Raw genomic sequence first — 19,402 nt, 5'->3', positions numbered from 1 at the left:
CCCCCCCTTCCTGTTAATCAATAGAGGAGGAATGATTTATTTGGAAATACGGGGGATGTCATATTCCTCTGCAACCAACAAAAATACATGACTTTGGGAGAGGGAGGGCAGGGAGCAGCTGGGTTACAAATCTCTGTTTTGTCCAGAACCACTGATGAATGATTACACATTAAAAATGAATATCTCTGAATTGTTGTAATGTCATTAGGATTTTGCTAAGAAAGAAAAATAATTTGTCACTGATTTCTTTAAGGATTTTTGGATGCCCTATTCCCAGATCACTGAGTAACCAATTTTCTCTGAAAGCCCTTTGCAGTTGTAGTATTTCTAAAATGTACACTGTTTGGCTTTGTAAGTAATGAAGCTTTATTTAGTTATTAGAGGGACAGTGTGCAAAACACATCACAAAACCCTAACAAGCTCAGCTCAGCAAATAAAAAGAAATAGAAGAAAATGACAGATTTAGTGGTTTCCTCAGCTACATTAATGTCTTTGACAGTCTTGAAAAGAGAATTTCTAATGAGCACTGAAACAAATGTGTGCAGGAAGTGGTCTTGCTTTTGCTGCTGCACATTTGAGTTCCTCTAATTGCATCAATAAGGAATTTCTGCTCCTCATTTAATGAATGCCTTTTGACTACTTTCTGAAAGGCAACTGGATGTAAGGGATAAACACTGGCACCTTTTGTATGAAGTCACATAAACAGGTTTCAATTAATAGTTATCAGCCCTAGAAACACTGTATTATAATGCAGTACAGTAAATCTCATTGTATATTTTTATTCCTAAATTTTTATTAAGCCTACGTTTCCCTCTGCTTTGCTTTTGGTGTGATATCTTGCATCCTAAAACAGTGCTTTAACTGCCCACTGGCTTTTTATTGTATCTTGTGTCGGGCAGAGATCAGGCATTCTTTCAGAGCTGTTTCTGCACCATCTCTCTCCTCAGACAACTCAGAATTCATATGATGCTACAGTACCTGCATCTTTAGTTTGTTCTTGGTTGAAAAAGTGAGTTTCAGAACAAGGGCTGGGGTTAGGCTGGGGGAGGAAGGGGGGGAGCTGAGTTTGATTTTGATTTTTGGGGTTTTTTTTCATTGTTTTCATTTTTCTCCCTAAACAGAGGCACAGTCGCTGCAGGTGCAGTGGCTTACTTATGAAAGAAGTTTTCTATTTAAAAACAAGAGAGACTTTAATGAAATCAGTAGAGGGTTTGTACAATAGGTATTGTATTAAACCAGAGCTCAGGCTTCACATTGATTGTGGTATTTAAATTTCAATGAGTTGATTATGTATGAGAGTAAAATGACCAGTATTATGAATGTACAAAAAAGTGACATGAAGAGCTGTGCCAGAAAAGTGAGAAAAACGTTCCCTTTATAGTCCCTAGAGTTCAATAAAGCACCACTATTTCCCAGCTTTTAAAAGCTCTTTTATCACAATGGTTCATACCTCACATTCCCTGGAGCCTGATTTGTTATACGTGCAGGGTCCCGTTCCGTTCAGCAGCATCTCGCTGGTTTCAGTGTTGGTAGGTTTGTAATCTACATAAAATTCCTGTGTGCTTGGAGTCATTTGCTTCAGTGACTGTCTTTTCTTTTTCCTGTGCCTTCGCATGAGAGAGCGCTGCTGCAGCTGCTTCATGCTGGCTGGGTAACGCTTCCATGACACATAGATTACCAGCAGGATCACAAGCACAGACAAGAAAAGGGCCACGCTGCCTGCTATGATTTTATGGAAGGAGATGTGTTCTGCGTCGTGCTCGGGCTCAGAGCTTGATTCGGTGGCTCCGATCGTTGGGGGCAGAGGGGGTTTGCTGTCGTGTTTAGGCCTGATGAGTTTTGGTTTAAACGTTGGCTTTGGGAGAGCTCGTGCTAATTCAAACCTTTCCGTGGTACTTTTGCCACAGATGCTGTAGTTTTTCACCGCATCGATCACGTTCACCCCTTGCAGCTCTTTGGGGCTGGCACAAATGATTGTATTTTCCCTCAGCCCTTTAAAACTTTTAAGCCAGTTTACCAGAGAGCAAATGTTTCTGCTGCATTCCCATATATTCCCAGCAAGGCTGATGTCATTGAGGGATATCCAAGAATCCAAAATTTCTTGACCAATAAATGTGAGCTTGTTTGAATCCAGGTTGAGGCGCTGTAAATTGGGCACACACTGAAAAACACTAGGTCCACTGAAAGCTTCTATTTCATTGCCAGATAAATCAAGTCTTTGTAATGAGCTCCAGGTCCAGGACATAGTTTGTCCTATCACACTGATTTTATTCCACTGTAAATAAAGGTTTTGAAGGCTGACTAGCCTTGGAAAAAGTGCCAGGTTGAGCTTAGAAAATTGATTGTGCTCCAGATGAAGCTCTTTCAGTCTGATCATGCCTGCAAAGACATTCCTTGCTAAACTTCGGATGCGATTATAACCCAGGTCCAACAGTTCAAGGTTCCTACAATCTTGAAATATTCGAACAGGGATGGTTCTTAGGGAATTGGACCGCAAATGTAAACTCAGCAGCTTCCTTAAGCCCCTGAACTGTTCAGATCCCAGAGACTGCAGCTGATTGTATGACAGATCCAAGTTCCGGAGATTTGTCACAGGTCTGAAGGTATTATTAAGAAAATAGGAGATTCTGTTGGAACTCAAGATCAACTCTTTTAGTCTGCGTATTCCATTGAAAGCATTTTCGTCAATATTGCTGATGTGGTTATGGTCTAAATAGAGCCAGGTGAGTTGATTAAGACCTTTAAATTGATTGTATTTTAGTTTTTGGAGGCTGTTATATCGAAGGGACAAACCTAAACAACCAGCAGATATACTTGAGGGAATCTCCTGCAATTTCTGAGATTCACAATATACCATTTTGCCTTCACACCTACAGCCCTTAGGGCATCCTCGTTCAGCAGAAGCAAGCATTGTCAGTAATACAGTAGGGGCTATTACCAGAGCTACAGCTGATCCGCTCAGTAGCCTAATTACATTGAAACCTGGAAATAAAAACAACTTAGAAAAGTTATCCCCCCACACATCAGTCATTTCTTTCAATCATGCTAAAATCTTTTATCTCAACAATCATTTACAATCCCTAGCTCGACTCAACTACTTTTCACATTGTTTTCTTTACTCAGGTATTTTTAAAGAATGCCTTTATATTAATACTGAAAAACAGTTGGGTAAAAGGTGTAATCCCTAAGCAATTTAACTGTAATAGCAAATCACATCAAGGCAAGTCTATGGAGTAACTAAAGCACAGGCTATGCAGTGGCTATGAACTATACATTAAAAAAATAACAGGAAAAACATACCCATCCTTTGTGCTGTTCAAAGGTCGTCCTTAGGTCTTTTGTTTTTTGCTTAGTGTGCCACAAGCATGGCAGCCCCTGTCAGCTGCACTGTAGTGAGTCAGGGCTCGCTGACACCCAGGAAGAAAAATTGGACCCCTTGGGAGATGGACCGATTTTGGAACATTATTCTTTGCCAGCCATGCAGAACACTCCAAGAAGAAATCAATCCCAACACAGCATTCGCAGCAAAATGTCAAGTTCTTCCTAGGTAATAGGATCTTCATGGATATTACGTTTTTGCATCTTTAGAGCTAGGAACCTGGCTTTTTAAAATTTCTCTTTATAGGAAAGCATGTTAGATTCCTCCAAGCACCGTTTAGCTAGCTGAATTCACACATCTGTATTCCATAGCCCAGCAGGTCCCTCACTCAGCACCCGATCCGGCCGGGAAGCTGCTGTGTAGCACAGGGGGTGGAAGGAGCCCGCGCCGGGAAGCAGCTCAGCTCACTCCCGCACGCTGCCATCCCGAGAGCTCCGCCGACTGGTGCTTGGGTTTCGGGGATGCAGTCTTATGTAAAGCTGCCCCCAGCGGCGAAGCCTATCACGGGCATGTGCAGAGATGGCTGCCTTTTATCCTGCAAATGAGTAAGCTCTGCTGGGAAAAGAGGGATTGTTCGCAGTGACTAATAGAAGCGGAATGGTCAGCGTCCATGTAAACTAGTGAGGTGTGCTCAAATACCCAAATCCTCTTAGTCTCCTTTGCTGTTTGTGAGAGCTGTTTTGCATCCTTGAACTTAATAGCTCGGCGTGAGCTGCTGAGACTTTTGTCTGAAGGGCTAACTTGACATTTGTAGGACATAGATACAAATTTTCAGTCCCCAGGGTTTTTTTTTTTTCCTTGCTGCATTCTACATGTGTTCACATGACCTTTTTGCAATAACTCACCGGTTTTTAGTGAGGTATCAGCCCCCTTGGTGTGTCTCTGATCAAGTGTTTCAGTGGGGACACTATATTTTATAACATGAAAAATGTTTTGGAGCTGACATTTTGCCGTTTTGCTTTTTTCTTCTCTGTTAAAAGGCACCGTGCCAGGAGGTTAGAAGAGAGTATTGTGCTCATTTATTTCCCAACTTGCTGTCACTTCGTTCCACAACACTAACACTTCAAACACAGGCTTCCATAGCCCTTACAATACAGGGACTAAGCAGCTTGGTGTAGTACCTTTATCAGGGGAATTGTTTTTACTGTAACTTAGGACACGGGCAGGATTTTATGTGGAGGTACAATATGCAGAGTTTTTTTAGATGCGTGACTCTGGACAGTCTTTTTATATTGCATAAGATGCCTTTTGCTTTTTCTGTACTCTTCCCTTCTTTCCTGCGTGCCGTAGAAAAAGGACATGTCCTCTTCTCTGGGCAGGGCAAAGGTAAGATGGCATCACGACAAATGCCATGCTGGCAGTCTTCCTTCACCAAGAAGTGTGTGATCAGAGATGATGGTGGAGAGGTGTAAAATCATGGCTCTTTGTCGTGCAAGAATAGGCTGGAGCCTGAAGAGAAGTGTGCTGCTCGTTAAAAGAGGAGTACAGATTACAGTCCCTCAAATGCAACCAGACAGCTCTGAGAACTGCTTTTCCTTTCTGAGGCAGAATCCTTACCCCTTGGAATAATGTGCTTTGACTTTTCCCTTATTATTCACTGCTGTGAGCATAGAGGAACTTAGAATGAGGTGAAACCTGAAATTTTCCACGCATTAAAATGCCAACATGGCCTAGTACTTAGTCTGTGAATGACTTCAGGCTTAGAGTAATCCCACTAGTATTAACGCACCTATCTATGGTGCCTAAATTAGGAGCACAGTTGCCCCTGGCTAACAACTAGGATACATCTTTCATGTTGTGAGTCAGAAATACGTACCTGCATCAAGGCACATCCTGTGAAAATTCTCCCTTTGGGTCAGATTTGTGATGAGGGAAAGGGTTAATTAATCTCTGTCACCGTCACCATCTCCCATTCTCTACTACAAGTGTGTCTGGGGAGCTCTTCTGCCGACAGGAGTGTCACGCGCCAGTCCTGCTCTGCCTGGTATAGGTTTTCCATCACTGCCTTGGGGGCTCGCTGTACTTGATGGAACAGGGTTGGCAGCTTCAGAAGACAATTCCGACCTTCAGTAAGCCAGTTTGCCTCTTGGAACTGCACTCTTCTTCTGTTGACAGTGGAGGATGCCTGTGACAGGTAAACTCTATTGAAATGGCTGTCAGGTTGCTAAACTTAGATGGCATGAAATTAGGTGTAAATCTTCACCCGGTTCAAACACAGCATGTAAAGCTTCAGAGAACATACAAATTCTTTCTCCTACAAAGTTGGTGCTAGTTAATATACCAGCTCAGTCTGAGCCTTCTCCCTAAACTTTGCCTGTTTTCTGGCCTCTCCTCTTTTATCGTCTCTCCCTGCTCCATCTCCATTGTGGAGTTAACAAGTAACTTCTCTGCCACCGTGAGTCAGCAGAGTTTCAGTAGCTTTTCCAGGGTTTTAATAATTGCCAATATACTGGACAAATAAGAGGGAACAGCTACTCTTTTACCATGAGTTATTTTCATTTTTCTGAAAGGGGTGAGACATCAAGAGATGAACAGAGAGAGCATCAAATCTATGTTAATGGATTGCCAAATTCAATTTTCTTTACTGAGATCCTTTTTGAATTACACAAGCAGGAAAAGTGCCAGCGTCTGATAAACAGTTTTTTAAAATTACATTTCTGTATCTTCATACAGCTGAATGGGTTCTTTTCAAATGGTGGAAATAAAGCTGCTCCCAGTATGAAACAGTTCTTACAAAGTTTCAGACCAGTTTGGCCATATTTTAAACTGTGAAAAATAGAAAATTAAGTTAACGCTGCAGTTTAGATAAGAAAATACCTTTTGTAAGTGATTTAACCTTTGCCTCATATCAACTACACCTTACATATCTGTGCAACCCCATTGCGTTACCATTTAACTCATGTAACCAGGAAAAAAGAACTCAAGGCCAAAATTTATTAACTTCTCCTATGGATAAAATAGTTTTCAGTGGAACTAGTACCACAAATTCTGAGTGCCCAGAATCCAGGAGTTTGTTGAAGGCTTGGTGTGAATTAAGCTTGTGCTCCACATGAGTTGTTGTGTATTCCTTCCGCGGGGTAGTTGCTGTTGTCCACCTCTGCACCATGGCTGGGCAGCCCTGCCTCCTGTCCTGGAACAGCAGCTCCCAGTCAGGAACAGGAGGGAAACATTATAAGTAACAGAAGTTTCAATGACTTCACGCTGGCTGAATATTAGTGCTCAGAAAGAGTGTTCTTCCTTCTCTTGTCTGTGAAGACAGCACTTTATGCGCTTCTGCAAAGACAGGTACTCTTAAGAGAAATACTGCATTTATTCGTGTACTCTCACACACAGTCTGTGTTTTGGGATTTCAGCCTTAGACATAAATTGAGATGTCACAGAACCTGGGTAGCTTATTAGTTTTGGATTGTATGCCTCCAATTTGTTTTTCTGGGCTTTTTCTGAGGGGGAAATGACATACATCAGAAAATACATTGACAAGTGTGTTGCTGAGTGTATCTTAATGTTCATACAGATGAAAAGCGATGTGTTGGGCAGAGCCTGTGATGAACACATTGTTTTCTTCATCAGCATGACAGACAAATTAAATTCAAAATTGTTTGGAAATGATGCACTATCCCAAGGTAAGGATGGCCCAGATTTTCTTCTTTTCACTAGGCTTCAATAAGTTTTCTGCCTGGAAATTGTTCTACATAGATTTCACGACTATCTGATTTTGCAGTAATTTGCTTTGGTTTTGGTTATGTAGTTAAATTCTAGTATATTTTCTTTTCCCATTCATTCTGGCTGTGGTCTCTGTACCTAGCTGTGCCTTCTCTATGGAAAGCTTAACGTGAACCGCAGCCAGAATAGTAAAGGGTGATTCAAACTATGACATTCACTGTGAAAACCTGGTCCAGTTTCACAGAACTGTTTTGCAACTGAAACATTTTGTAGAGGAAAAGGGAAACAGCACATCTTGCATTTTTCAGGGTTACGAGAAGGTACCTCTAATGACCAGGTACATCTGTTTGCTAAGTACATTGGAGAAGGAGGGAAGACAGAATTCTCAGGCTCCAGCAGAAGGGGGATGAGGGGTGCAGGGAAGAGATGTATACTTCCCAAACCATAAGGAACCAGCAGTTATCAGATGCTAATGGGATTCCCTGTAAATTAGCAGTCAAAAGCCTTCCCCTGGTCTGTCACTTGCTTCTTGTCAGCCTTTCTCAGGACAAATCATGCTTACTCTTTAAAATGCAGCTCTTGTTTAATGATGTTACCAAAAAAAAAGGGAATAATTTAAAAATGTTTCCATTTCTGTTACTCTAATAAGAAATCCATTCAGAAAAGCAGTATGATCCTTTCCAGCCACATTATGTTCTTAATACACAAACTTCAGAATTGAGACTTCAGCAATGTTATGTTCCCAGGTGGAGCTCCAGGGTCTGGGAGCGCCTTTGTGTGTGTAACCACATGTCCCTTTGGAGCACCGTGGTTAACAAGTGCTGCTCTGTGCTCTGTTTGGGTTTATGGAGTGACAACGTGTGCCTTTCCCTTGACTTTATTTCACTATAAAGAAGCCGGGAGTCAGCTGGGTTAGCAATAGTAGCTTGTTGCAAATGGTACTGTAGTGTGCTATCGCTGTATCATTAAGAGTAGATAAGGCTAATAAAATGTGTTTTCAATTTTTGAGGCAGTGATTAAATGAACCTGCTGTTCCATGAGGATCAGATTAGAGCTGGGGGAGTATAACTCCCAGTGTAAATATCAGAGTGTGGGAAGGCAGAGGGAAATCAGGATGCAGGGTTTGCCAAGGCGGGCGTAAGGAAAGGGAAGTGTGAGAAAGCCAGGTTCAAGGAACGTGCAGGCAAGGGAAATGGAGGCAGCAGAAAATGCTCTGAAGAAACAGAGAAAGAGGACTGAGTGTAGGGAGGATCTTATCCCAGCAGTTTTTCAGTACTGACCTAAAGGACCATGGTGATAAGTGGTAGATGGGGGAGGTGGGTAAATGAAAATATCCCTTTGCTCTCCTGCCAGGAGCAATTAGCTTTGTAAAGCCTCCCCTGGCCCCTGTGGGGACGAAAGGACCCCATGTTACACATTCTGTGAAAAGCTGAAGGAACATCTGAAGCTGAATAGGAGCCGTGCCCCTTTTCTAGGAGCCAGTAACCTCTGTAACATCCGATTGCTTGTAGAGGACATCAGGGACACATCTGTCAGTTTGTGTATACCCGCAGGATCTCCTCAGAGCCATGGTGCACAGGGCAGCACAGGTTATCGCTTTCCTCATGCACAGCTACACACCGTTGAAAAATGAAGCTTTTCCAGCTGTACAGTTTTGTTTAAATCTGTGCATTGTGGAGAGGTCACAGGGGCCTCTAAGCTGTCCCAGGGTAGATAATGCTGCAACAAGTCTACAGCATTTGTTTGTGGCATCCAGTGGCTACATTTTCTGGATCTTATCGTAACTCCTGTGTCCTTAATGAGGCATTGGACACTCAGCTGGTCCCCAATTGACTTTTTGTCCTGTGATTGTGAAGCTGTTTGAAGGCAAGCAGCCTGTTCTTCAGTCTCGTCCTCTGGAGACACAACTACATGAGATCCAAAGCTATCATTTTATACTCTCTGAAACTGATAGGTGCGGCTTCTGTTTTAGTGGATTTACTGTTGATTCATTCAGGCTTGTCCTCCAGCATCTTGGCAAAAGGAGAATATGAGTAGAAGCAGTAGGACGCAAATGATCATCACTGAATAAAAAGAAATTAGTTACATCTTCCACATAGTGGTAGCTTCAACCTGCAGATCATGAGGGATACATACACTATGTGCCCTAGAGATGTGTAGGTGGCCTCTGCCTGTAGTGTCTGTGAAGATGCCAGGGAGATAGGTTACAATAAACCCACACTTGTTGCAAATTCTTCCCACTCTTTTATGGGCCAGTACGCTGTTGCTGGAAGAGTGCCTGCTGTCTTATTTTCCAGGCAGCACATCTAGGGTTTATGTAGCCTAAAGTATTCAGAAACTCTTAAGTGTCACCATGAAGTATGTCTGCCTATGAAGTATGATTTGTTCTGGGGGTATCTGGCTTCTACCTTGCAATAACAATTCTGTACATGCATCAGTGGCAAACTTTGATAGGTGGCAAAGGTAATGAACTTATTTCCTGGGGAGCCAGTTTAACATGGAGATTTTCTAGAAAGTTTTGTTCATGGTGAACTCTATAATGGCTGGGACATCTGGCCGTAGGCATTGCTTAACTGAATTCAAGTAGAATTGCAGCCTGGTTCCAGCAATGGGATGTCACTGGAGCAGCTCTGTGCAGCCATGTGAAGAATCAGAAGGGATGGGGGGCAGCTGGTTTCAGAACATGTACCCGTGTGCCCCTTGAGGCTCTGTTTGATATCATAGGCTGCTTCAGGCCTTTGTTGGCTGGGGAGTACATGACTTGCCAATAATGGTTATGGTTGATGAACAGAAAAAGGGAGGAGTGTAGTCTTTGGTGTCTCAAAAAGAGGAGAAAACCATGGGGCCATTCAGAATTTTTGAATGTCTGGCTCTATTTAATAGTCTACATAGAACTGGCGTGATGAGCAATTTAACTGTGGGTTGGTGAAGCATATGCATGCATATGAATAATTCTTTTGAGAATGAATTGGAAAACTGGAGGCATCCTCTGATGAAGTTTTCCTTTAAATGGTTACATTTCAATCGAACATTTACACAAGTAAATATTTTCTGACAGAAAGACACTTTGTTGGAGGAAAAAAAATAATCCTGATGGTGTCCAGTTCTGGCCAGAGGGAAAAGAGGGAGCTCTGAGCATGTCCCATGTTATTGGTAAGAACAGGAACAGTAAAATTTGTCTAAGGACTAATGAAGTGGTAGTGGTGTAAGTAATATGGCCACTTTGACAGTGGTTTATTTTCCACCAAACCCTAGAAATTTTTCGTCTTAAATGTTGATGTGTAGTTAAAAAGTGTGGAGTTAGTTATTCTGTCAGGTCAGCCTGAGGATATCTGTTGGCTCTTGTGGCTCCTTGACTGCTGGAGGGAGGCAGCTGGTGAGAACTTTCATTATGGTAAACCATGATGTCCACATCATATCAAAGGCATTAAAAAAAAAATCTTACAACTTGCTTTCCAAACTTTAGCTTTTACCCTAATTTTCTTTGGATCTCAGTATCTTCACTTACAAGAGAGGAATAATGACATTTAATTACCCTATAAGTTGATCAGCATAATAGACAACTTCCTTCACTTTTTTGTCTGACTCTAGCTTTTTTCAAGCATGTGTCTTTTCCATCAGTTAACCCATCTATTTCTTTTTGGACTTCCAACACAAGTTATTCCTTATCTGTTGTCATTTATATTATTTGCTATGGGTATAATTTATTTTGATGCATTCTTCTGAGCTAAAATGACCAAATAGCAAAATTCCATGTGAGGATAACATAGTTGTCAAATATAGGAAAACAGGCTTCTTTTTTGAATGCAAAACTATCTCGAATCTTTGCTTAATAGGCTTGTCAACTTCTGTTCACTGTAGGACCTTTTTTGACGTTACAACAGTACCATTTTGAAAGCTATTTAAAGATCTGCTGAATATTACCTTTAATTTTCCGTATAAAAATTGTGAAGGGTGGCTAACATTTTTCAGCTAGTTGAGATGAAAGATATGTATACATAGCATTTCTTAGGATCAGACCTAGATCAATAGATGAGACAATTATTTTTGCATTTCTTAGTGCTTCTCAGTGTAAACAGGCATACAGGTGTAAGCAATGAAAAGACTGCAGAATAGCTTGATTTCATTTGACCTGTTGAGATATTCTAAAATAATTTGCAATTTTCCTTTCACTCACTTGTGCATGAAAAACTCTACAGAGAAAAAAGCATTCTAGCTTACCTTTATTAGGACTTATGCTTGGACTAAAGTTTAGCATTCTGAGATTGTGATTTCAAATCCAAAGACAGTCAGTGTGATGTGTTACTCTACAGCATTAGTAACATTCTGAAGAGTAAACTAAACATGACAGTTGAGGAGATTTGCAACTGAAAGAGAAAAACATGAACAAAGTTAGGAAGCATATAATTATGTTCATTCACACTGTGACTAGCATAAAAATGATTTATTCCAAATGGTTACAGTTGCATGCTTAGTCACTTCCTTCCCTGGCTTCAGCCTAATTCTGTTTTCTGGCATTTTCCTGCAAAAAAAAAAGTTTGTTCTCTTTTTCATCAAAAGTTTCAGATTTTTGTAGCTTTTAATAATTCGATCAAGTGTTTTTCAATTGAGGAAGCTACAGCAGCTTTTAGATATTCCAGCTGCGGTAGCTGGTTCCTGAGAAAACTCAGAAACTTAATTATACTGACAGTCTTGGTTAGTTAACCAGCCTGTAATCTGCTTATACTTAGTCACAAAGGTCACTGTCTGTGCCCAGCAATGTTGGACTCCAGAACATTCTAATTTTAAAAAAAAATGTAGAAAAGGTGAATTGTTACAGGTACGTTTTGAGTATTCCATTCTCTGTTTGCCATCCTTCTTATTCTTTTCCTATTGATGTGTCAGGCAAACAGAGCTCTTAAGAAACCATATGTGATTAAAATGACGTATTAGCTCATCTTTTCAGGCCATGTGTACCCAAGAAAATTATCTTAAATTAAATGTGATTAAATAAAAAAATAAGCATGCAACCAAACCCTAGCTTATTTAAGTCATTTACAAAAGTACAACAGACTCCTATATAATTCATTTCAAAACTGCAGATTTATTTTAGTTTCTATGACACTATACTCTCCTGTTTATTAAAACTAAGTGTCTTGTACAGTGAACAGGACAGGAAACAAATGACAAAACCAACTCAAAGGGACTCAGATATTATACATGGCATTTGCCCACTGTTTGACAGTGTAAAACAATAAATATCTGCAAAATGCCAATTTCTGATTGACCAAAATGTTGAAGAGGCACAGGGAGGAAGAGAGGAAGCTGACTGAGAAGAATTGGAGTTTTCATCCTTTCTTCCCTTTCTTGCAACAATAGTGGGATAGTGGGAGAGGCATGTTAGAGTTTTTGCATTTTGTAAATCCTTCCACCCACTATTCTGTATTTCCTAAGATACAGAACCTCCTAAGATACAGTTACCTTCTTACGTCCTAAGCAGGTAAGAAGCTCATAAACACCTTTCTCTCTTACAGCTCAGTTGCACATAGAAAAGGTTAGAAAGCAGCTGGGGGCTCTGGTCAGCCCACAGAATGGAGGCACAGGAGAGCTGAACCTGAGTGAGCCAACAGCTTCATTTCTCTGTCCCTAAATGGGAGCAGGAATTGAGAGAAAATAGTAAGGACTTATAAAGGTGAACTCAGTTTCAAAACCAAACATTTTGCCTCCAGACACACAGGAAACAGGCGCATCTCCATCCGCTTGTTCTTACAAAGTCATAGATATATGACAGAAAACTCTTTTGTCTGTGTAATAGGGAAATCATGTGGCTTGATGATTTGATCTTACAGCATATGTTTATGTCATAATTTATTTGTCATTTGGACAAATTGACTGGACTGAAATCCAGAGCATGAATAGACGTGTACCAATATAATTAACACAACAAAAATACTTCCCTTGAGGATTTCTCCTGCTGTGTGTTAAGCAATTTCCCGTGTTCCTTTGTAAGACTGTAAGCTCCTAGGAAAGCAATCTACTTTATTCTATCAATGTAGGACTAAAAAGGACCTTAATCTTAAGATAACTATGTACTAATCTAATAAACAGAACAATCATAAATAGAGTGATGTCAAAATGCTTTTAGCTTGAAATTCATAGGAAAAGTAGAGAAGAAGGACTTTTCAGGGGAAGGTAAATATACCTTTGATTTTTTTTCATCAATATGCATAATTTCAACTGTGTAGTTTAGTTTATACTATGATAATTGAACCCCACAATACAGTCTCTGTGGGGTTCCTTCTAAGGTGGTGTTCCTTGGTGCTGTTTGCATGCATAAATAGTTCACAAAGGTTAGTAAAAACTAAAAGATGTAAAAGTCATTTTTCAGTTTAAAAGCCAGAAAGTAACTAATGGGTGTTAGAAAAAGAAAAAAAGAAAAAAAAAAGTGCTGTATGGCCATGTTACTGAATAAGAGCTGTCTCCTGTGAAGATCTTTGCAGTTTCCTTTAAAATGCCTAGTACTTGCCAGTCTGAGACAGAAAGCTGGAAGAGATCCTGTGCTCTTATCTGACATAGCAATTTCAGTGTTCTTCTCTGTGTGATTTAAAGTCAAGTAGAAATATGCTGTTAGAATAGAGATATCTGTAAATAGTTAAAAGTCTTGGAGTTGTATCCGAACACCACTGTATGAGAGAATCTCCAAAAAGAAAACTGAAAATGTCCTTGAATATATTTGCTCCTTACATAAATACCGTGGTATTTGGAATTCTGTATCAGATACTTGCTGATCAAAAGATTAACGTTTTAAAGAAGTTGATAATTCATATGTTCACGTAAATACTAGAGTTGAACATTCGACCCTTTCATACACACAGAAACAGGAGTCGATACGCCAGGCTCTGTAACAGTTGAACTGCAAGACTTGACTTTGCAAAGCTCCTTAATTTTGATAAAACAGAGTGTTATCCAGAGCCAGATTTAGGAAAGGTTTCCAGTAACAGTTGTTACTGTGGTTACTTGTGTCTGTCCACAAAGTCCAAATCCACTTGTGAGGGTTATTGTGCCTTTAGTGAGGACTGTGGAAGCCTACTTCTGTCCTTACCCACTACTGACATAGTGGGAATTAGCATGGTACTGATAAACTTCCAACTTGGATTTTCTACTTTAAAAAGGTTATTGTAAATTAGACCAGGGACATCAAGAAAGAGGGAATTCCTACTCATTGTTGGACAGTTTTTACAGTCAAATGTCTTAAATGATGACAGTATTAATTATCACTTAATGAATGTGATTCATTTGCAGAATTTCACAGTGGGAGAGGATTCTTCATTGGTATATTTCTCTCTCTCTCTCTCTTTTTGAATATTTAATCCATATCATATAATGAACTAATACAACAAGTTGCATCCAAATGATAAGGGAGGGAGTTGCTGATCTTTTCAGGTCTGGCAAAAATTAGCCTTTTAAATGTTCAGCATATAATGTAATAGAGATGTCACTGACCTTTCTTCTGTTGCTGTTCTTTTTCACGGCTACTGAAAGTACTTGATGGCTATTTTATGTCCTTTGATTTTAAAGTGTTTATCTAGTACATTTGTATTCTTTGCTTACATTGCCACTTCCTGGTATTTTTCACTTTAGGCCACTTGCAGCAAAAATGTATGAAATCCTGTATGTCACACTGTGCCTGGAATAGATTTCAAAAAGAGTAAACGCTTCCAGAGCTTTACACGTTTGCAGCCTCTGCCACTCTTTGCTAGTATTTGTCTTTTGCTTTCTGCACAATTGCCTGGGTACCGTGTGCTACTTCCTCATCAGAGCCTGGCTGGAGTGTGGTGTGTGTTACCAGTGCCTTATTTTACTTGCCACAGTTTAATGCCAAAGCAGGCAGCAGCACCAAAGGAATCCACTTTGTTTCAGTTCCCATTCTTTCCATTGTTGCCATTCAGGAACAGTAGAAACCCCATAGGAAACCGTTTGTGAAATCACCAGGGAGTTTCTCATGTTCTCAAACAAAAAAGAATTTAAAAATTATGGAGAGTTTTAGTCATCATTATATGGAGCGAGATACTATTTGGACACTTTCCAGGAGTGGTAGTGACTGGGTGGATCAGTGAGTCAGACGGGAACGTGTATGGCAGAATAACAGTATGCTTCAGCACATATTTTTGATCTGGCTGTCAAAGGTCACGATTAGGAACTTAATGATGAGTTTCATGATTTAACATAACAATTACTGGGAGTATGTTTTGCTGATTTCTGTTCCCTGTGGAATTAATGACTGTCTTTATTTGTCTCTAATTTGTACTGCACATGATTAGAACAAGGGTCAGAGGTAAATATTTTATGTAGAGTCACTGTTTAGATAGTTTTACTCCTGATATTCAAGGTGATTCAGCTATTCTAGTTTAGCTAAGATTCAATTTATGCATTTTTAATTTTAACATTAATAAGTCTTGCAGAACTTGTGAGTATGTTAGACATGCTTGGGTGTGCTGTAGGTGAAGATTGATAAAATCCAAAATGGAAATATTCTGTTGTCTTGGAGTCTAAGACAATCTATAGGAGTTGTTGCTGGGTTTGAAACAAAACGAATAAGTGGGAACTCATTGTAAAATGCTGCTGCCTCTCCCGAGTTTTTGTCATCACTTCTCTTTAATGGACCAGGCTTTGGCATTCATCAGTCAGCTCTACTGGCCTCCCATTGTCTTTACTTCCCTAATGAAGGGGGTTATTTTGTGTGAAGAAAACACAGTATCAATCTGTTTGTTAAATGGAGACTGCTTTCATGAGTCAAGAACCATGTAAACACTGTAGAGTTAAAATTTGCTTGACTCTGATTACCACAAGAGGTATATACCACTAAGTCTAAACATCCTGGCATGAAAAATGTTCTTCTAAGTAGCTGTCCCTTATACTGTGGAAACATCTTCATTTAGGGTTAGGGAACTGTGCTGTAACATTGTGTCTTCAATTTGCATCTTAATTAACTTCAAACTGAAGCAGATAACTTATTTGACATTCTAAGGGGGAGCTTTTGTGTCCACTTATTCAGGATTAGTATTCCAGGGGGAAAGAGGCCGAGATAATCAGATTCTCACCACCTTGTGCAAAGTCCCTCAGGTACTGGTTAAAAGTCTTGTTTGCAAGGTTCATTTCTGCTAAGTAGTATGAGAATACAGGACGTCTTGTTTCACCGTTCTCAGCTCCTTTTTTGATCTACAATTAAAGGTCAGTTTAAGTCATGCATATTCATCCACATTACACTGAAGTAGTTTCTGTGACCCTCTATGTGTATCCAAGTGTACTGGCACCAGTTTGTAAGGTATCATCAGCCTTCGGGTTCATCACAGCCTGGTGGCAGCGACGTTCTTCTGTGATTTGAGATGTTTTCTTTCTCTCTGTTACTCCCTTTAATCAATGTATAGATCTCAGTTGAATCACTTTCTAATGCACAGAGGTAAATAAGCCTCCATTTGATATTTCTGTATAGGAATTTTGTTATAGCAGACAAAGGATGTGTTTTGATTTTTCTGAAGACTGTTGCAAAATGATATTGCTCTGGAAAGAGATTACAAGGGAAATGCGATAATTCTTTTATCAAGATACTTGTCATTCCCATTTAATCAGAGCTGAAACAATAATGAATGCTTCTGAAGACAGTCAGTCTGTCTGCGCTCCCAGCATTTCTTCAATTGGTTCAAACACTGCAGAGATAAACAGTTTTGTGCGACTTTCAAGTTAATTTCACTGCTATTCCTGAGCTTTTCAGAAGTGCAAAGCATCTATGCACACAGCTGGAAAGGAACTGAATTTATTGTAAAAACACACATCATGGTTCAAAAAACTAAAGAATTTTTAAAGGTAATATAACATTCATAAAAATTCAGTGCACTTTGTAATGCATTTCCTATGACTCAGACCTCTTGTTTCAGTTGAGCCAAATAGGGATTATCACATAAAAAAATAGCAAAGCGTTGTATTTACTGCCATATGTAATGACTTTATCTCAGTCTATGGTATATAATTATTCTTGCCAGTTCAATAGGATACTTAATAAGAGATTCAGAAGAGGTTGTTAAGGAAGTTTCTATTTTTAATGTCTAATTTTAACCTGTTGAGTTTAACAGGTCAGATTAACCAAAAAAAAGAAAAATAAATTATTATTGTGAATTCCAGATTTTTTGTTCAGGAAATGCAAATGAAATTGAATCAAACTTTTTCTAACCGTGAGGAACGTTGCTAATTTAATTTCATCTGTAAAAAAAAAAAAAAAAAAATCCACCTGATTTTTCTAGTTGTCTGCTGACCATGCAGGTTTCCATCTCATGAGGTGAATGTATGTTTTCAGTTTGCTTTCTGTAAGACAGTATCTTATTTTACTCTCCAGATGGTCACTGTTGTACGCCAGCCTACCTTACTGCCTTTAAGCTGGGAACAGCTTCTCTAGACCTATAATAAAGATTTTCTCTTCTTTCCCCTCTCCTGGACAGGCAAAATATTTTACTAATTTAAAATGATGAGAATTTCTCTTCATATGTAATTCTCTTTCTCAAAACCCTGAAACCTGAAGTCTGGAAAATCCTTATTATAATAAGGGCAACACACTTAATAAGTAACTTACAACCCTGTGTTGCCAGTCCTTACATTTTTACCCCTGTAAGCCTTTGGGTTTTTTCCTCCTTCTACTTCAGACTGTCCATGTTTGAAGGCAATAGTCAGTCATGTAGCAGTTCTTCAGTGCGTTCTTTAGTGGCTGAAGAAAAAAGGGAGTTGCTGAATTTTGAAACTGAGATTTTTATTTTTTTTCTGACATCAGAATGTCTGGCTGCCCCAGAGGTCTGGTCCAGTGTCTCTGCGTTGTCTCCTCTCTCTGGGGCTGAGGAGCTACATTCCCCATCAGCAGGGACTTGTGCAAATGAGCCAGAGAGTCTCCACACTAACATTTGTTACTGTCAAAGAAGTAAATCAACAAGAATACATCTTAAATGCGCGGGTTATCACCAAGAAATATTTCTCTTTGAGGAAGAATTCCATTCCTTACATTTATGTATGTCTTCTTCCCTATCTGGCTTTTTTATTTTGATCTTTTCACCTGGAGGAGAACCCTGTGACCCTCTTTATGTGCTTTTGGACTGATTAGATAGTATTGTGTGTTCATATAGGAATTAATTTTTTTTTTCCTAGGAGCTGCTGTTTTGTTAAATTGACATAAGCTTTTGTGTTGTATATATAAGAAATTGTCAGGGCTAGTTACCTGTACCCTTTGTCAGTTTTCAAGGTTCTTGGTTTGTTGTTTTTTTTTCATTAAGTCACAAATTGTGTTGCAACCAAGGTTTCTTTAATGACAAGGTTTATTTAATGAGTGATGATTTTCCAAATGAGTAAATAATTGCTTTGGCTAATTTGAAGTACTTTTTGCTGAACGTTTAGAAATGTTTCATGTAAATTAAATATATATGAATGTAGAGAAATAGGAATTTTATTAATAATGGGCCTAAAATATTACTGTTAGTTGTTGAATTTCTTTGAATTTGAAATAGAATTCTTTAGGTGTGTCTACCATTTATTGTAATTTATTGTTTCTCTTGGGCAAGAAATTTGGAAAGATTAATTTTTGGGGGGGTTTTAAGCGGTCATTTTTCAAATTACCTGTTCCCTTTATACTTAATAAAAATTTACAAGACTTATTCTTGAAACTATAGGGACTGGGAAGTAAAGAATCTGTTTCCTCAAGGTAGAGTCACAGCTCTAGGTGTGTTTGAGCTTATGTCTGTCTTTGTATCCCTTTTGATGTGAGAGGTAGACAAATCTTGCAGTTCTGCCAGTAAGCTTTGCTTAGGAGGAAGGGGAAATGTTGGAGGCAAAGATTCTCTTTGCTGTTAACTCCAGTTCTCCTGTACGCAGCAAGAATCAAATAGCAGTTGAGTGAAACCTTGTCAGTGCTGTTTCAAGTCTCTTTCTGCTGGGCTGAAACCCAAAAAACATACTCTGCTATTTTTCTCTGGGCATTGAAGTTCCAGGATGTGATAAGATTAGGTAATTATTATGTTTAAATTATTTTGTGGCTCAATTTCTGTGATGCTTCACCCTGCTTTTCCCCACTGTACATACACAAGCCTCCACAAAGCAACAATCTGTTTAGCATATGCTTGTCTTTTATCCAGGTGAAGGCTTCCATGGGATTTTGTCAGGCTGTCATGCCTGGGTCCAGACGGGCTGTGCCAAATGTAAGGTTGTGCTGAGGATTAAAGTTACGGATTTTTGTGTTAAGAGAGGTGCTCAGAAGCAGAGTGATAGTAGAGTTGGGGCAAGGAAGATCACTGCTCTTACTGAGGAGGCATTTCATCATTTATGGACTTTTCATTATTTACTGAAGCT

The 19,402-nt window shown here is 39.5% G+C and overlaps 2 protein-coding genes across 4 annotated transcripts in view; one reads left to right on the top strand and one right to left on the bottom strand.

The window, feature by feature from the left end:
- Window positions 1–3,808, bottom strand: part of LRRTM3 (leucine rich repeat transmembrane neuronal 3) — an 87,599-nt gene extending 83,791 nt beyond the window's left edge. For 2 of the 3 annotated variants that reach the window (XM_014940451.1, XM_014940452.1), the window contains exons 1-2: window positions 3,301–3,808; window positions 1,451–2,982 (exon numbers count right to left, since the gene is read on the bottom strand). In XM_014940451.1, coding sequence (XP_014795937.1) covers window positions 1,451–2,982; window positions 3,301–3,304 — 1,536 coding nt within the window. In that variant the 5' untranslated portion in view covers window positions 3,305–3,808. The other variant, XM_014940449.1, reaches the window with a different exon arrangement.
- CTNNA3 (catenin alpha 3) overlaps window positions 1–19,402 on the top strand; it is a 497,320-nt gene that overhangs the window by 260,699 nt on the left and 217,219 nt on the right. The gene's annotated exons all lie outside the window — the stretch shown is intronic.

Source organism: Calidris pugnax, unplaced genomic scaffold, assembly GCF_001431845.1.
Source record: "Calidris pugnax isolate Ruff unplaced genomic scaffold, ASM143184v1 scaffold39, whole genome shotgun sequence".
In the NCBI taxonomy this organism is placed as follows: Eukaryota; Metazoa; Chordata; class Aves; order Charadriiformes; family Scolopacidae; genus Calidris; species Calidris pugnax.
This window is presented reverse-complemented; position numbering and strand designations above follow the sequence as displayed.